Genomic DNA, 16597 nt, shown 5'->3' with positions numbered 1-16597 from the left:
AATATTCATGACTAAATAAGCATCACTTAAAGTTTACTGTGTCTTCATGTGTAATTTAACACACAGAAAAATGGTTAATGTACTACACTGACTCTAATCACATTTGACTGACAACTCACCACCTGTCAGTCACATTCAGATCAAACCACACAGGTTGTAGATTGCGTCCCCTTTCTATGATGTAAAAGTCCAACTGACTTTAAAACTGTGAGGAGATCACAGGAAAGAACAACACAGAATATCTCATTTGAATCGTGAAAAAAAAAATGGTGTAAATTTGAACAAGCAAACACTTGATCCTCTTTGTGATTTTCATAATTCAAAGAAATAGAAAAACAAAACAGAAGTAACTACACCCCTACATTTATCAATTCTTCAAATCTATCAAATTAAAATCAGGCATTTCACATTCGGGAGTGACAGGCGGAACCTTATTTTTTATTTAAACCTTTAAGACATCTGTCGTCTGCTATTGAAGTGTTTGGTGTCATTATGCCAAGATCTAAAGAGCTCTCTTTAAATCATCATTTTACTTTAAGGCTGTAAATCATTGATGAGAAGTTGCAGATTTCAAACGACTGCCAACTGGTCCAGGACTGGTCGTCCCAGCAAATTCAGCCCAACAGGCGTCAACGCGCCAAAAAGAGATTGCGTTAATTAAATGTCTTTAATTCTGCTGTCCGATTAGCCATTCGAGCAAAAGTTGGCTAATTAACATGCAGGCAAAGACGAGGCCTTTTGGAATAATGTGCTCTGGTCTGGACAGAGAGAGAGTTGTTTGGTAACAGTAAACATGACGGGCACAGACCAAAGGCAACTTTTCTGTGCAAGAACCACATAGCAGCTGCAAGGCATGGTGGTGGAAGTGTTGTGGTTTGGAGTTGGTCTGCTTCAACCGGAAGTGGGTATCGATTCAACTGTGGAGTCTGCATCATGTCAAAAAGTGCCTGAAGATAATGTGAGGCCATCTGTTGAACCCTGATCCTAGCACACTAGCATGGCTCATAGTGCTGAATCAGTAACTATTTCCGGGGCTGCTTTTCCTTAATGTGGGCAAACTGACCCTATAAAAGCACATCAAAAAGGTCAGTCCCACACATCCACAAAGATACACACACACACACACACACACACACACACACACACACACACACACACACACACACACACACACACACACACACACACACACATCACATCACACCCCAGCCGTCTCCCTCCAGTGTTCACGCACTCCCAGCTGACGGACAGGTCTCCATCGACGAGAGCAGAAGCGCCGCACCCAGGCTGCTGTATCAGGAAATTGACCAGCGAACAATTACTCCTGCAAATGACGTATAGCAGCCGAGCGGGTACGGTTATTTGGAGCGCCATTACGGAGGTGGAGGAAGAGGATGGGAAAAGGAACAACAGCGAGAGGAGGTGGGGAAGGTGGAGTGTTTCCATAGATACCTAATTGGACATGCCCTCCCTCCCCCTCCCCCCACCCACTCAACACAACCACCACCATTTATCCATCATATTGAATTAAAGTACATCACCCTCTTTCTGCTATTTTGGCCCCCGTCGTTTCAACGGCTGCTCTTATCCTCGTCACACCACATAAAAGGACTGTGTGCGAGAAAGAAAAATGCGTTTGCTGCTCCAATTACTTTGTTGTAATCTTATCTAAGCTTCTGGCTGCAGGAACTGAAGCTCCTTTGTCCTCCTTCCGCTGCTCCTTCGTGCTCTCCGTGATGATGCAGGAAGCAGGAGTGGACGGCCATCACCTCACCCCCCTCCCCCCAGTCTTTTTCGGGGGACGTCTTGTTTATTACTTTGTTTGGGTTCCCGCTTGCGACTTGGCTGCACATTTCCATGTCAATGTAATACCTCGGCTTTGTAATGACAGCTGCTGTTTGGTAGTCTTTATCAGAGAATACAGTCTTGTCTGCATCTGTATGGCACGCGGGTATTGGTTTGATTGAGTGAATCGTGAGGTATTTCGCGTGTGTGTGTGTGCGTGCGTGTCTGGTTTTGTAGAATCAGATATCTTGCCGTGTTGATGCGGGAGTAAGATAGGAACGGATGTGAGGCAAGGTGTTTGTTTAGACAGCAGCCACAAAATTCATCATAGCTGGGTGTGTTTGTGTTTGTTTGTGTGTGTGTGTGTGTGTGTGTGTGTGTGTGTGTGTGTGTGTGTGTGTGTGTGTGTGTGTGTGTGTGTGTGTGTGTGTGTGTGTGTGTGTGTGTGTGTGTGTGTGTGTGTGGTTTCATTTGTCTGACATCCTTGACCTCAGCCCGAGGGGTCCCAGGCTTGGTGACTAAGCCATCTTATCAGGGTGAGAGAGTGCGTCAGCCCGTGTTGCCCCGCAGGCACAGCTGTACTTCTATCACCGCTGCACTGTTAAAACCTTGTTTTGCTGTCTATTTATTTTGTTTCCACTGTTATTCATTTTTTATGTCGAACGTGGTCATTTGTGGATTCTTGGCTGAGGTTTCTAACCTTAGACCGGTGGAACCAGACACAATTCATTGCAGGACATCAAGAATAGCAAGGTTCATGACGGAATTAAAACGTTGTTGTTTTTTTTTTTTTAGCTGACACAGACGGCATGTGGATCTCAACGTTGCTTCAGCAAAAATGTCTTAAAGGCCGAGGGAGGAGAACAAACACAAGGAGGTGGAGAGATGTTGAACCCCCAATAGCAGTCCTCTGAGGCTTGCCAAACGAGAATGAGATTTACCTGCCTGGTACCCCTCCAAGCACTCCAACTCGGTGCTTACTGTTAGCCCACGAGAGAGACGCAGGAGGCGATGGCGAGAGTTTCTGTGGGGAGGAGAAAACAAAAAAAAAAAAAAAAACGAGAGAAAGGTTTTTCCTTTGAGAACATCCTGTTATTATTCTGCCTCCGGCGCAGAGCAGAGAGAAATGAGTGCTCTGTGTTTATGGGACCTAACACGAATCATCATGTACACGCGCTCGTGCCGGCGCACACACACGCTCAGAATGACTGGCAGCGGCATATCAATGAGATGAAGCAGGTAAAAGAAGAAAATAAACACGTCTGGCAAAGTGTGAGGAGGACCAATCAGCGGCAGCTTGTCTCTCAAGGGCAGAAATTGAAGCTGACACCTCAGATGGTTGCAGTGGAAGTTTAGATTGTATTTCACTGCGTGTGAATGATTGCAGTGTTGTCATATAATGCGAGTAATATAAAGTGTTTTTTTTTTTTTTAGCCATGATAGCAGCAGCCCAGGTGGCACAAGTAGTCTACCACTTTGGCAGGTGGTAAACTACTGGCATGTTCTTTTTTGGAGCCACAAATGACCGTATTTGGACAAGCAGGGGAGGAGCTAGGGGTGGATCTGACCGAAAACCCGATGATACCAAGACCCCGCCCACCTGACTGCGCCTCAGACTTGTCAATCGAACCAGGCATAATATCTAAGTAAATATGGAATTATTTTAAGAAGGACCACCAGAGCTGGGATCAGAAGGGGGACGATAATCTAATGACACCATAATGACTTGTGGAAAAAAAATTATTGACTTTGGATTTCATGAGAAGTTGACGCTTTTTGAATAGGAGTCTATGGAGCCGGAGTTTTTTGGGGTTTCTTTTGTCAGCCCCTAGTGGACTTCTGTGGTATTGCAGTTTCAGGTACTTTCACAGTGACTTCACTTTTTCCACCCAGAGACTATGTCCAAGTCTATGACCAGGACTTAAATATCTCAATAATTGTTGAACAGATTACTATGAAAAGAGAGATATTGGTCCCAGGAGGATGATACTTTATACACATACTGATACTGGTGAGTAAGTTACTAGTGTGGCTTAAAGCAGCTCCTTGGTGGAGGGGGAGGTCAGATGTACAACAATTCATGGTGACATGTTGGTTTTTACTGAATATTTGATGGTAAACTGGTACATTTAAATGCTGACATAAAAGACTATTACACTTATTTTGTTGCAGTTGCATGTACTTGAAATTAATTGTAAAATATTATTCCGAATTCTGTCACAGTGTCGAGAAAATCATTATCCCCGTGTTATTTGTGGGCCATATCACCCACCTCCGTTGCACTGAGCTGCTAGCATGACATAATGCGGCATTGGCTCATTCATTTATCAGTCTGAGAAACGGCAGAAACACCTCTGACGTGTCGAGCTGACCCGTTAATTAAACATGTCGGGTTCCTCTCGGCAGGAAAGGTGGAGAAAAAAGGATCACCAGAGAAGGTTGAAGTTTTCCCTCCACCGACTTTTATTGAGGCATCAGACCTAACTCCTCCCACTGCCTGTTTGCGGCGAGGGATGTCCGTCCACATCGTGGCAGAAAACAGCGAGGACAGCAAGCTCACGGCCAAGTGTCTGTGCATTATTCATGCTGCTTGTAAATTGGCCAGCTGCAGTCTGCTCCAGAGAAATTGCTGCGAGTTTGAAACACACTCCCTCTTCCCTCACAGCAGGGCTGCAGCTCACGATCTCCAGGTTTCCAATGGCATTGTTACGCACAAACCACTGTTTCATTTTGTTTCCCATCATCTATAACTTGACAGTGCGCCTGTTTTCCTCGTACGATGTACTGCATCAGACTGAATTATGCAATATGCACAGTATGCGGTATCCCACCTGTTCACTCATGTATTTCCAATACATATGGACTGTGCTTTCTCTTTTTTTCTTTCTGTCTATATGAACCTATGGAGGTGCCAGGGGGCCTAATGCAATTGTGAATTATTGGGACTTAGGTAACTCTTTGATATTGCTTCCAAGCCCAAACTTATTTTGGAGTAGAACCCAATAAAGCCTCAGTGATTTATGAACTCCGCTTTTTCATCGACTTTGGTATCCATTTTGTTATTTATTTTCTCCAAAGCAATCTTCAGAGGGGCATATCTATACAGTGATAAGGAGAATGTTGATGATGATCGCTTTTGCATGCAGCGTGGGGACCAGAAGGGGGAAAAAGAAGTACAAAAAAAAAAGCAAATTGATGCCATTACACTGAATGGGAATTTCTGCTGTATGTGAGAATGACATCCAAACAATAGCTTTGTGTTTGCTTTAAAAGAACTCTCCCCTCTTCTCCCCCCCCCCGCCCTCCCCCCTTCTTTCATTCTCTTTCGTTCTCCTCTCATATCTTTAGATAACAAATACGCCCCTGCAGTGAGTCTAAACGGCTTTATATTCATCCTGGGAGGAGCCTACGCCCGAGCTACCACTATCTACGACCCAGACAAAGGCAACATCAAGGCTGGTCCCAACATGAATCACTCCCGGCAGTTCTGCAGGTAAGAGATAATTGATGTAGCACCACCACATGTAGGTTAAATCCCCAAGTGGGGAGTTTTAAAGATTTTTTTTTTTTTTTTCAGACACCTTAAATTGCGGGTCTGTCTTGTGTCGAGCTTAAAAAAAAAAAAAAAAAAAAAAAGAAGAGAAAACGCTCTGACATTATCACAGCCTCCAAAAAAAAAAATGTAAAACTCAAGCTTATTAGTAATCTGTCAGTCTTTTTGTCATAACACAGGTAAACGGAGACACACAAACGTATTCAGGCCAGTCAATTAAAACTTGAATAAAGCCAGTTGAGGGATGACAGTGTTTCCGACATGATGCAGTTCGGTTGTGAAACTTCTCCCTCTGCAGAAAAACATCTCTAATTTCCAGGGCTTGATTTTTATATTTACTTGATCAGTAACGCTGCTGTCTGTCATGCTGAGAGAAACAAGCCGTATCCGTTAGACAGCAGAGACTGTCTGATTTAATCAACTTCCCTTCAAGCCATTTTGAGTTATTACAGTGACATTTAAAGACGAAGACGAAGTCTTTTTATATGTGTGTGTTGGGATGAAGATGGGTAGGCTGCTACAGTAGTAGCAGACACCCCAATGAGCGTAGACCTCGGGTTCAGTTTGAAGTTATTAAGCAGCATTTAACCGATCAGCAATGACCATCATATGACGTATATTGTGTGGTAAAACTCATCAAGCTGTAAACAACAGATGTGAGCAGAGTGCAACACCATGATGTTAAATGACCTTTTTAGACCACCAACATCAAGAAATTTAAAAATGAAGGCAATTAAGCAAGCTACCACTGTTCCTGAACACCACATAAAAGTGTTTCTGTATCACTTCTATTGCTGGACAAAACCATCAGGGTGTTTATTGAGTGTGTTAAACAGAGATGAAAACAGGTCCATTTCTGGGTAAAATAAATAAAGCTGCAGATATTGTGATGGGTGATGTGTTCACATGCTGAGGTTATTTCCGGTCAGTGCAGAACGGCAGTGTGCGATTCGAAACAATACCACCGTCGAACTTCCTGCACTACACAAGTAGGAATCCTAACATCTAAGAGTACTATTTGTTGTTGTACTAAGGGAAGTATGTCATTTGGAACCCAGGAACGGAAATACTGAAGAAAGGTGTGAGCTGTAGGTGGACGGAGCAGAGCATGTCATCCAAAATAATGATAAAGTCATAGTACAGCATGTTGTCCAAAATGACCCAAAAAAAAGTCAGTATAGCATTTGGTCAGAAATGTCATTAAAAAAAAAAAAAAAAATCATAGTATAACGTGGTCCAAAATGTGAAAGAAAATATTGTAGTATAGCATGTAGTCCAAAATCACAGAAAAATGTCAGAATAGCTTGTGGTCCAAAATGTGATAAATAATATCATAGTATAGCATGTTGTCCAAAATGTGAAAATAATATATTGACATTTACATAGATATATGTGATAGCATATGACCCGGGGCGGCAGAGTGGTGCAGTGTGTGTGGAGTTTGCATGTTCTCCCCATGCCGGCGGTGGGTTCTCCAGGTACTCCGGCTTCCTCCCACCATCCAAAAAACATTCTACAAATTGCTCCCGAGGTGTGAATGGTCTTTGTTTCCGTCTGTCTCTGTCTCGGCCCTGTGATGGACTGGCGAGCGGTCCAGCGTGTACCCTGCCTTCACCCAAAGTGAGCTGGGTTAGGCTCCGCATAGTTGTACAAGTGTCGTGAATAGGAAGTCCGACCGCAGTCCACATTACATTTTATACCATTTGTGATCACGTAATGGCTGATGAAGGGAGGTGAATGAAAATTAACAGCAGTGGGATCACACTCTAATATCCCAGTCAACGGAGCCACGGAGGTGTGCAGTTTGCTGGATAGTGAACTCAGATTTCCAGGCCAAAGCATTTTTTTTTTTTTTTTTTTTTTTTTTTATTTTGCAGAAGCAGAAAAGAAAGAAAGAAAGAAAGTGTGCATAAAATACATTTGGGAGGCAATTACAGATAGTAATCTTACGTGCAGAACGTACATCATAAATCATGTTGTCAGAGTTATTGATAAGCCGCACCAGCACACGCCAGGCAGCTGTTCTGCTACATTTAACTAAGTCTGACGCCAGAGAGGAGGAGGAGGAAGGAGGAAGGAGCGAGGACGACGACGAGCGATGCCGCCGTCAAAAGAGAAAAAGCACACAAAACCGGAAAATCTCCGGCGTGTGCGCTCCTGCGCGGGAGACGGGAGTGTGGCAGGTCATCGTGCAGGAGAGCAGATATTCTCCCGCTCGCTGCGTCCGGTCCTCCGCAGGCCTGAACCTCCCTTCTGTTTATCAGGAAGTGCAGCTCCGGGCTTTGCCCTGCGCTCGCTCCGTTTTTGGATCAGCTGTGCTTTCTCTCCGAGTAGATTTAGGCTTTATGTAATAATCTTTTTTCGGTCCCAGCAGTGTTGTGAGTTTGCGCGTGTTGTTCACTGGGTGTGTGTGTGTGTGTGTGTGTGTGCGCGTGCATATGTGTTTGAGTGTTTAAGCGTGCACCTTATGTAAATGAAGATCGTTCCAAACCCCGATAGGAGTACAAAGCTCTAATCAGCTTACAGCCCAAGTTTTAATCCTCTCTGCACACAAACTCCTGTTTCTGTTGCTCATATCAAATGAGCACATTTGTACCGATATTTGCTTTTTCATTAGTTTTCTCCCTCGCTCTCGAGAGAGAGAATGCGTGTGTGTGTGTGTGTGTGTGTGTGTGTGTGTGTGTGTGTGTGTGTGTGTGTGTGTGTGCGCGCGCGCGTGCGTGTGTTCTTTTTCCTACCTTAGCCTTGGTGGGTATGTTGTGAGAGCATGCGTGAGTGATGTCAAATAATCTCAGGCATGGCCCCCAGCACGACAATCAGCATGTTTGTGGAGATGTTGTCTTTGTGCGGCTTTGTTGTCTGATCGTGATTAACAACCACGAACAATATTTCTGCCGCTGTGACTCATAGCTATCTCGTATCAAAGCTACAGTGGCTCACACTGGCATCCAGCGACTTATCTTCCTGACACTGATTACCTCTCATTAGTGTTTTGTCCTGACAGTCAGCGTGAACAGAGCCTGCTTTCGAACACAAAATTAATACTTGACTTTAAAGTCGTAATCCTTGAGATTGCACTCCCATGTTCGTCGGGCGCCATTTGCGGCAGCAGCAGCGGCGGCAGCAGCGTGTGGGGATTCAGACAAAGATGGAGTAATAATAAAAAATTTAAAAAAAAAAAGCTTTTCGAAATCTGAAACTTATCAAAACAAATGTTTTGTACAGTCACCCATAATGTCCTGCTGCATGCGGATTGCCCACTTGTCCACTATATTACACACTATGTAGGTGAAAAGTTACCTTTTTTGGGGGAGGGGCGGGGGGGGATTTCGTTCACTATGTAGTGGACAAGTGGCCGGTCCGAGTTTAACGTAGTAATTACTAAGTAATGGACATTAAACTTGGATTGGCCACTTATCTACTACATAGTACACTGCGGGCCTGATTTAATAAAGGTTTGCGTGTGTAAAATCACCTGCAAACTCCACACCGCCCCCAAAAATAACGTCCAAGCGGATCTACTGACGACTGCGTCTTTCAAACGTGCAAGTTAACACTCGCTTTCCATTCGGCGCGTTTGCCTGCATGCGTACGTGTGATATCGGGGCGTTTCTGCTTGAGGGTGCAAAAAATACTGAGAGGGGAAATGCAAATAGAACAATTTAGCAATCTGGAGAGACGGCTGCTCTTATTGCGGCGAGAAGGAGACGCGGAGAAAATGTAGAGAACGCGGTTTTACAGCTGTAAACATTTCTGAGATGTCACATGCAGCTTTCAGAAGGTTCCCTAAAGTCCCATAAAGTCCCCTGCTCATTCGCAGAGAGATCTGGACCTGCTCATCGGTGTTTGTTGGAGGATCTCATCCACCGTTTTATTTGCCGACGTTTTATTATTAGGGCTTTTTTTTTTTTTTTTTCCTCACAGTATTGACTTTCTTGCTAATAATCTCCTATACAGCGTTTTGTTCTTGTTATATTTATATTTCTTCATTTCAATTGGATCAGATTTCCTTTTTTTTTTTTCCTTTTGCGGTCGCTCTGTTTTCCATTGCTGGAATCGCTTTTAACACACGCAGACCTCTCCTTTAAATACAGCGATTTGCGCCTGATTTCAATGACGCAATTACCGCGAAATAAATGTGCAGACTTTTTGGAAGGAACGTGCAATTCAGTACCCGTTATTTGAGAGCTTTAGTAAATCAGGACCTTATGTCGTTCACACCGTGTGGTGAACTAATATTCAGGAACTAGTTTTTGTCGGTGTGTTGTCGCTAAAATGTCTTCATGACGGTGATCTCCCGTTTAGTTTTGCCATTAAAATTCCTCAAAATTATTGTTGTAGAATAACTCCACAGATCATGAATGTGTGAAGGGATTTTTTGTTGTTGTTGTTGTTTGTGACAATAAACTGTATAAGAAATATAATTATTGAAGATCCCTCCCCAAAACGGTCCTCAAAATAAAGTAAAAGCACATGATCGTAAACCAAGTGCACCGAACCGTTTTTTTTTGCAGGCGTGCCAACTTTTCTCCCACGTGCGCACGTGTGGATTTTTTTTTTTTTTTATGTGCACGTGCTTCACCTCCGCTGCAACAACCCCGTCTCAGGGGAAACGCTGCATCCGGCTCCTCACAGCTTTCTAGCTGTTCAGTTTATTTGTGGTAAAATAATTAAAAAAAAAAATAATCTTGTACACTTCTACCTTTTTAAGTGTTCTGTCACTGACCGAAACTAAACCCTCGTGTCCCCCCCCCCCCCCCCTCCCCCGGTGTAGCGCCGTCATCCTGGATGGGAAGATCTACGCCACGGGAGGCATCGTGAGCAGCGAGGGTCCGGCCCTCGGCAACATGGAGACCTTCGACCCTTGCACCAACACGTGGACACTCCTGCAGTCGCTGCCCTGCCCGCTCTTCAGACACGGCTGCGTGGTCATCAAGAAGTACATCCAGAGCGGCTGACGGCGTCCCGGGCAGGATCGTTCCGGGTCGACGCCAAACACCAGCTGAGCGCCAGTTGTGGGACGATGCGTGACGGCAGTTGAGGGCCGGGCCGGGCCGATCGGCGACCTCTGGACTTGACGCCAGCATCCATCCACACTGTTACCGCAACTCCCCCATCACCCCCCCCCTCTCCCATCACCCCCTCCCCCCATCACCACCACCTCCACTACCACCCCCTCAAATACAACCCTGTGCAGAATGTACTCATGTTCAGCTACTCAGCCATGCCAGGTGACGACGCCTGACCTCCAGTACTGTGTGGGTCATGGTAGTAGTTCATCTTCTCATCAAACAGGCACAGGGACCGTCTTAGTAGTTTGCGAGCTCCTCGGTTTTTAAATTAAATTCTCTTTTGTTTTTCAGTTCCGTCTTTTCCCCGTTTCTTTCCTGTGCTCCGACTCAGCTCGGTAAAAAAAAAAAAAAAAAAAAAAAAACCATTTGCAACTCCAGACTTTTGTCCCTCTTGAGTAAATTACATTCGGCAGGTGTATGTTTCACAGTCATTCATTAGCAACCGTTTTTCTTTGTGGCGTATGAACATTTCTCAATAGTGACATCTACAGGACAGGAGGGGAAGGGAAGGAACGTACTCGGGACTGTTTTCCTCTTTATCACTGGATTTGACGAGTTTCTTCTCTGTCCGCTGTATCAGGAAGCTGAACTTCCTGCTGTGTGGATTTATGAGGCGATTATAAAAGCAGATTTCGAACTCTGTGTAACCCGTCTCTTTTAATGACTCGCTAAACACAAGAAAACGATCAAATCTGGGTCAGGTAGGGTTTAAAAAGAGAAAATCTGCATTTTTTTTCTGTGTTCTTTTGCAATTCCAGCCTGATTGAGATATCATCTGGAAGCGTATGTGGATGTTTTTTTTCTTCCTTCATTTGTTCCCTCTTGCTCTATGAGTCAAAAACAGCACTACAGAAAGATAGAGGAAATTCCTCCGTCCACCGACGTCTGATCAGATGTTCAAGTTGGGACAGTTCCTCTGGAAAAAAAAAAAGCACAATACTTCACCTGTGACTGTTATCATAGATGTTGGTTTTTTTTCCAGTTTTTCATCAGTCCCTCCCTTTTCTGTTTTATACAATGTGTTTCATTGCAACCCACAAAATTACATTGGGTTGATGTAAATACAGGAAGGAAATATGTATATTTTAAAACCTGAAGGCAATTCTGTATAAATGTTTTTAGAAAAAAAAGAAAAAACCCTAATAGGTTGGGTTCAAAATGGTATGTCTGTAAATCTGTACCCAAAAAGGAGAAATTAACAGTTGTTATTATTGAAACCTAATACATATACCAGAACATGAACCCCATTGTCAAGTCTATTCTTTGTATACTGTCTGACTTAATCAAAGGTAATGGGAAAAAAAAAAACGACTTGAATCAGGTTTGATTTCTGATGTGCATTTCCCGGGGAGAGCAGAGCAGCAGAAACCCAACAGGAAGGCAAATAAAAATACTCATTCAAAGGTTGTATTTAACAAGGAAAGACTAGAGGCTGAAGTTGCTTGTCATTATGTTCAATGTCCAATTCATGAAGCTGCTGCATTTAAGCTGAAAACGAGAGCGTTTCCTTGTGGTCTCGTCTCTTTGCAAGAAAATCCCGATTCTCCTTTTTTTTTCCACAGAATCCTCAAGCTCAAGAATTCAACACAGAAAAACACGTGTAGATTTTTGTCAACTGTCCAAATTTGCAGTTAGAAAAATGAGCACTTCAAACTTACAGTTTGCACCTTTATTTCAAGTATATCACAGCAGTTTATTTGAGAAATACAGTAAATGTTTCATTTCAAATATAACTTACACTAAAGTAACAATTGCGAACAGGTGTGTTAAAATACACAGACAGAACTGACAAAGCTATGAAAAGTCTCGGCTAAATTAAGTGTGAAAAAAACAGGGAAGAACAAAGTAATGGATGATAGAACAAACCTGTTTCCTTCTGCATACTGGACTAAGTAGTCTCAACTACCAGACAAAAATTGGTTGTTAGTCCAAACTGGCTACAATTCATAGTAAGAAAGGAAGATCACAATGTATGACATTTAACCAAATGTGTTTATAAATCCATAAAAAAAAAAAAAAACTCTTTTGGCAGAAACTGGAGACAAAGCGAACAACATTAAAAGAGAGTTCATCTGGTCCCGCTTCTCTCACCGGGACGTACTACACTAGTTTTAAATATCCTAATGTCCGTCTCTTCCAGTATGCCACACGTTTAACGAAGAAAACAAGGAAATAAATAGAAGAGGTGAAAGGGCATGTTGAACCTGAGAGACCTGTAAACCCTTTTATTCCCCCGTACACGCCAAATAAACCTGCTACACAAACGCTACGCAATTCAGCAAAAAAAAAAAAAAAAAACAGTTAAAATGGACGCGTGATGCTTCCCGATTTAGTTCAATTTCAATCGTACAAAAAGACAACTTACTGAAAATTAGTTGTAATACATGTTTAATAATAAATAATCAGGATGATGAGATGAAAAATCTACAAAAAAACCACAAAAAGAAAAAACACGGGGGGGGGGGGAAGGGGAAGGCAATGGGTGTGTAAAGAGGCAGGAAATGCTCTCTGCAGCTTCTAAGTGGGCTTGGGGGGGGTGATCGTATGCAAGAGGAGCAGATGGAGGACGTTTCCTAGGTGTCGAAAGTACAGTAGAAATTAAGAAACCTGAAACCGAAGTCCATGAACTATCCTTAAAAATGTATGCAATCGTCGTGTGGCTCAAATGCAAAACATACATAACAATCAGAGAGATAGAAACGACTCTTGGATTACTGCAGCAGCCGTGGTTGCGCTGATCCGGTACCTAAGGTGGTACTGTAGATGTTGTAACAGTATTTTTTTTAATTTTTTTTGTGTGTGTGTGTCTGTGTGTGTGTGTGGGGATAAAAAAAAAAAAAAATACTGTTTTTGTCCCCAGTAAACAGTTTTCAAATAAATTAAGCTGAGGTAGCGTTGGTTTTTCTCTCTGCAGTAGTCCAAGTGCTAACCTGTCATTTGCCAGTTTGCATACTGTTTAGCTGTTGTCCCCAAGAATCCGAGAAAAAGGCAGAGGTGGAGCTGGGAATGGGTGTCAAGAGTGTCCCCGGGAGGTTCTGAGGATTGGACCAGAGTGCTTTTGAGAGAAAGGAAGGGGGGTGTTCTCCAGTCTACACCTGCTCTAAATGTGGCATCTTCAAAACTTTTTAAAGCTTCAGGAAATACCTTCGTTCACTACAGGCCCGAGAGTCCAGCTTCTCTTGCGTGGTGTTGTTCGGAAAGCAAGAATGAAATAAATCCATAAAGTCAGTACACACATTTCGAAGGATAAGAGATTGAAAACGAAAATAAAAATATTAAAAAAAAATTTAAAAAAAATCACGTAATGCTTTATACACTTTAGTGACGGGCACTGCCTAGAATGGCCTTGTTCATTATGAATTCACAACCCATGCAAAAAAAAACAACAACGAAATATCTCAATTCAAGCAAAGCATTATATAAAAAAAAAAAAAAAAAAAAAAAAAAAAAAAGTCACAAATAATTATCAAATAACATAATACAAAAGTTTGTTATGACCGTCCGATAGAACACTGAAGCGATGACGGCGAACGGGCACCGTTTATGTCAGCACCTTTTCAGGGAGTGGGGTTAACAATTGGCACGCTAAAAATCCTTGGACTTGCGTCCTCTTTATTATTATTATTTTAATTTTTTTTTTTTTTTTGCATATGAGAAACTGGAGGAAGGCTGGAGTGTTCAAGCTCTCCCTTCACCTGCTGTCTGCTCAGGTGGAGATCCCCCCCCCCGCGCCCCCCACACACACACACCTCCCCCCACCTATCTGGTCCGGGCTTTAACAAGACATGAATACAAATACTTGAAACAATATTTTGCGCGTCAGAAGTAAACATCTTTCTGTCGGTTTTTGTTTTTTTTTGTTGTTGGGTTTTTTTTTTTTTGTACCCAGGAGTTAAAAACGAACAACCGGATATGTTGTTTAATCAAATCCACTGGCGTTAAGAGATATAGATGTATTTATTTATGAATTTTTTTTTTTTTTTTTTTTTTTTAAGAGACATAGATTTATTTATTTATGATTTTTTTGTTGTTTTTTTGTTTTGCTTCAAGGTCACAGTGACCCGAGTGGTTCGGACCCACCCCAAGTTGGGAGCCTGTTCATTGTCGCGAGTAGTAAATCAATCATCCTGCTAAATATATCCTTCTCGTATGAGGTTTGAAATAAGGCACACACTAGGCAGTGCAAACTACAGACGCCTTCCAATTTGTACTGCTGCTTCCAGTTCCTCAGCCCGGGGTGTCGTGAAGGGATAATATTTATATATAATATATATATATATATATATATATATATATATATATTAACTGGCGGACACGCTCTGAGCAGGAGGGGAAACATTCCCACTGTGGGTGTGGTGGGGTGTGGGGTGGGCAGACGTGATAATCTGCTAAGACCGTGAACGCCAGAGGTGGTCCGCGAGCGAACGAGGCGGTTTTGCAGATGACCTGGCAGGCGATGCTACGCGTGTTCACCGCTAACTCGGAGAAGAGGGGCGAACGGCTTTCCACACCCGACGACCGTCGCCATGACGGAGAGGACGACGTACAGTGAGTGGTTCTAGTCCCGCTGTGCTAATAACCTCATCCAGTTTGTGTCTGCGCTGAAAAACGTTCTTTGTAAACTATAGTTCCGGGTGAGTATCCTCGACGGTGGCTCAGATATTGAACTAATGAAGTAGCTGAAATAGCGGGAGAAGGGGGGGAAAAAAAAAAAAAAAAAAAGATGAGCCACATAATAGCATGGTAATAACTGGCCTATGATGAAGCGCTCCACTCGAGGGCAAGAGGGCTCAGCAATGTAGTTCAATGATTCAGAACACTAGCTGTCCTCATCTCCTAGCAGCACTTTGCGTTCACACTTCTGCTGGTGAGGGTCTGACTGAGAGTGTGTGTGTGTGTGTGTGTGTTTGTAGAAGCACATGCAAACCCAAGTGGTGTTGTGAGAGTGTGTGTGCGCCACCTGCTCAGGAGAGAGGCGGCCAGGTTGTGATATGACATCACCGGATCTGTTGGTTTTCCAAGTTAAGAAGTGTTCCCAAGAGCAGCATGGATAAAAGGTCAGGATAGCACCCAAGTAGTAGCACCAGGGTTGCCCCTCACGGTGTGTGTGTGTGTGTGTGTGTGTGTGTGCGTGCGTGTGTGTGTGTGCGTGTGTGTGTGCGTGTGTGCGTGTGCGTGTGCGTGTGTGTGTGTGTGTGTCTGACACACCTCCAGGGGGTTTGGTTGTGTAGAGTGAGTCTGGATCTGGCCAGGCGTTCCTGAGACGATAGCACCATTTGAATGTCTCTGTCCTCGTCCTCGTTTTAGTTTCCCTCCCAGCGAGCGGAGGGTGCTGGATTTGTCTCCGTGTGTGTCTTTTGCGTTGAGGGCTGGATCCAGAAGCTCCTTCAGTCTCGCTCTCACTCCGTTTGTGTGTCCCTTTGTGGTCCCATGGCTGTTCAGGATTTACCTGAAAGGAATTTTCTCTCCATCTTCACAGGAATGTATCAAAATGCTGGATTCTCTCCTCCATCACCTGCGCCGCAAACACACACACACACACACACACACACAATAATGCTTAGTCTCGACCAACACCGCAAACTCTGAATGTGTGTATAAAAGCATCTGTGCACTGCGGTTTCAATATTACTTGGAAATTTCCCACAGCAAACAACAGCTTTCACCATGATAAATGATGTAAAATGAAGCAAAGCTGTGCTAGAATGAGACAGGCGATTTTTCTCAGCATGAAAACAGCAGAGTTTGACACTGACTAAATCTGAGCAGAGCCAGAGGAAGAGAGATGGATGTTAGCCTGCAACAGACCGTGATTAATGCCTTGAAGATGTGACACTGCGTGTGTTCTCTCATCTGAATGGCTCAGTCGGCGCGACAGACGGCGCTACAAGATACCAATTTCAACAAAAGTTGAAAACTATCAACTTTGCAGCAAAACGCAATTTTACACGTCTAAAGAGGAGCAAACATTTTCAGCGAGCGGCAGTCCTTCACTGTAAACGTTCCCATCATGCTCACATTACTGTCAGAGTGACAGCCATTTACACAATTGCCCACGATTAGCATTTAACCCGCAGATACTCTTTTTTTTAGTGCCGTATTTTCTTTCATGGAAGCGTTTCGGAGACTATCGGCAAAAACTCACAAATGATTTCTGCATCCAAGAGAGGAAAGAGAAATAGTTCAT

The 16597-nt window shown here is 43.4% G+C and overlaps 2 protein-coding genes across 2 annotated transcripts in view; one reads left to right on the top strand and one right to left on the bottom strand.

Moving 5' to 3' along the window:
* Positions 1 to 10389, top strand: part of LOC138630082 (kelch-like protein 29) — a 207447-nt gene extending 197058 nt beyond the window's left edge. The window contains exons 14-15 of the mRNA XM_069714193.1: positions 5134 to 5278; positions 10113 to 10389. Coding sequence (XP_069570294.1) covers positions 5134 to 5278; positions 10113 to 10296 — 329 coding nt within the window. The 3' untranslated portion in view covers positions 10297 to 10389. The remainder of the gene's footprint in view (positions 1 to 5133; positions 5279 to 10112) is intronic.
* Positions 10390 to 13478: 3089 nt separating this feature from the next.
* The window catches only part of atad2b (ATPase family AAA domain containing 2B), a 61493-nt gene continuing 58374 nt past the window's right edge, over positions 13479 to 16597 (bottom strand). Inside the window, exon 28 of the mRNA XM_069714192.1 lies at positions 13479 to 15925. Coding sequence (XP_069570293.1) covers positions 15884 to 15925 — 42 coding nt within the window. The 3' untranslated portion in view covers positions 13479 to 15883. The remainder of the gene's footprint in view (positions 15926 to 16597) is intronic.

The sequence above is a fragment of the Brachyistius frenatus genome, unplaced genomic scaffold, assembly GCF_029030835.1.
Source record: "Brachyistius frenatus isolate BFR_SWC_R1_liver_20210118 unplaced genomic scaffold, ASM2903083v1 Contig_128, whole genome shotgun sequence".
NCBI lineage: Eukaryota > Metazoa > Chordata > Actinopteri > Embiotocidae > Brachyistius > Brachyistius frenatus.
Note: the sequence above shows the minus strand (reverse complement) of the source record. Positions and strands in the feature narration are given on the sequence as shown.